General features: G+C 40.1%; 1 protein-coding gene across 1 annotated transcript; it reads left to right on the plus strand.

The window, feature by feature from the left end:
* Positions 1-316: 316 nt before the first annotated feature.
* On the plus strand, positions 317-1,475 carry LOC145426281 (uncharacterized). The gene is made up of 4 exons (XM_080299904.1): positions 317-463; positions 693-820; positions 922-975; positions 1,092-1,475. The coding sequence occupies exons 1-4, from the start codon at positions 421-423 to the stop codon at positions 1,377-1,379; spliced, it is 513 nt and encodes a 170-aa protein (XP_080156030.1). The 5' UTR covers positions 317-420; the 3' UTR covers positions 1,380-1,475.
* Positions 1,476-2,100: the final 625 nt, after the last annotated feature.

A 2,100-nucleotide genomic window follows, 5' to 3' on the forward strand; every position in this document is an offset into this window, starting at 1 on the left:
CCCACCCAGGCATGCCCTGAGGAATTCCCACGCAACATTAACCTCTCTTTGTCTCACTTTCACAGTTCAAACTGGGGGAGGGTCTCCTAGAAATCTACTCCTAAATTCCTGACATACTCAGGTCTTTATTACATCGAGGACAGTGTCAGTGTCTCTACAATAATTCTACATTCTAACACATTTCTAAACTCTAAAATAGGCTACGCATATCTTCAAAACTTATATTATTAAAAGATTATACTGACTACTAAGTACAATTTTCTATTGACAGAAACAAAACTGAAAGTCTGAGGAAGCTAACTGTTAATGGCTCTGCACGCAGACCACACTGCAGCACACCCAACCGCATGCCCACACACAACACACACACACGCACAAAATGGGAGGTGTCACCACAAGCATGTATAAAAGAACTGTGTGATGAGCCGTATCTTTGTTTCTTCATTCATCAGCTTCATCACAGGTAAGTAACTCACTATAACATGGTTTATACAGACTTCACATTTTCTTATAAAGAAATTAAACGTTTTAGATTGAGTTGTAATTTGAGTTTTTCAATCGTGATTCTTTGTAAATCTTTAAAGTTGCACTTTTTAAAATTTAAAATGATAACTCCACTGGATAATGAAGATGTTCATCTGTAGTTTGTAAACCTTCAATTCAACTCTTAACACTGTACGTCTTTGGCTTAGAGACAGAGTTTCTCAGAAGAGTGATGGCATCAGTGACTGTTTGCAGCACCACCAAAGGCTTGTTCCTCATGTTCACGCTGCTGTCTCTGGTTTCCCTTTCAAGTGCTTGGATAGACAAGGACCAGCTGGTAAATTGTTTTTTCTTAACCTTCAGTAATTTTGCGAGTCACCACAAACAAAGTTGCTGTTGTATTTTTTAGTGTAACCACTTGTATATGATTGATTTCAGACACAATTCAAAGAAAACTATCAGAACATGAAACAACATCTGGACAAACTGAAGGTCAGTGCATGTTCAGAGAACTGCAATAAGAAACTCATGGATATATATGACCAAATATAACGTTACAACATAGTAAACTGCCTTCCTGTAATATGAAACTGTTAAATTTCCATCAGGCTCAGCGTGAGGAAGAGGTGAACTTCAATTCCGAACTGTTGAGTGAATACTTGAAGCTTATGGATCCGTTTATCGAAGTGATGAAAAGATCTACGAAAGATTCACCTGATGGTTTTTATGAAGAAGTCACACTTATGGAGAGCTATAAGAATTTAGTGGCGGTGATTAAGGTTGAAATTGACAGGAAGAATAAGAACTTGGGTGAGAAAATGGAGGAAACTGAAAAGGAACTGGGAGAGCTGAACAAACGGATTAAATGCATTGAGGAACACCGAGATGAATTGTAACTTCCATGCCAGTCATTTCATTTTTCTTTAACAATATGTTGTATCTCTGGTTAGTTTCCATTATATATATATATATATATATATATATATATATATATATATATATATATATATATATATATATATATATATATATATATATACCCCTGCACGGTATGTACCACCGGCAGATAGAGGAGGTGGCTGATATCCAGAAATCCTACCAGTGGCTGGACAAAGCTGGACTGAAAGACAGCACAGAGGCACTAATCATGGCAGCACAAGAACAAGCTCTGAGTACAAGATCCATAGAGGCTGGGGTCTATCACACCAGGCAAGACCCCAGGTGCAGGCTGTGTAAAGATGCCCCAGAGACAATCCAGCACATAACAGCAGGGTGCAAGATGCTAGCAGGCAAGGCATACATGGAACGCCATAACCAAGTGGCCGGCATAGTGTACAGGAACATCTGTGCCGAGTATAACCTAGAAGTCCCGAGGTCAAAATGGGAGATGCCCCCAAGGGTGGTGGAGAATGACCGAGCTAAGATCCTGTGGGACTTCCAGATACAGACGGACAAAATGGTGGTGGCTAACCAACCGGACATAGTGGTGGTAGACAAACAGAAGAAGACGGCCGTAGTGATCGATGTAGCGGTTCCGAATGACAGCAATATCAGGAAGAAGGAACACGAGAAGCTGGAGAAATACCAAGGGCTCAGAGAAGAGCTCGAGAGGATGTG

This window comes from Astatotilapia calliptera, chromosome 3 (assembly GCF_964374335.1).
Source record: "Astatotilapia calliptera chromosome 3, fAstCal68.1, whole genome shotgun sequence".
Lineage (NCBI taxonomy): Eukaryota > Metazoa > Chordata > Actinopteri > Cichliformes > Cichlidae > Astatotilapia > Astatotilapia calliptera.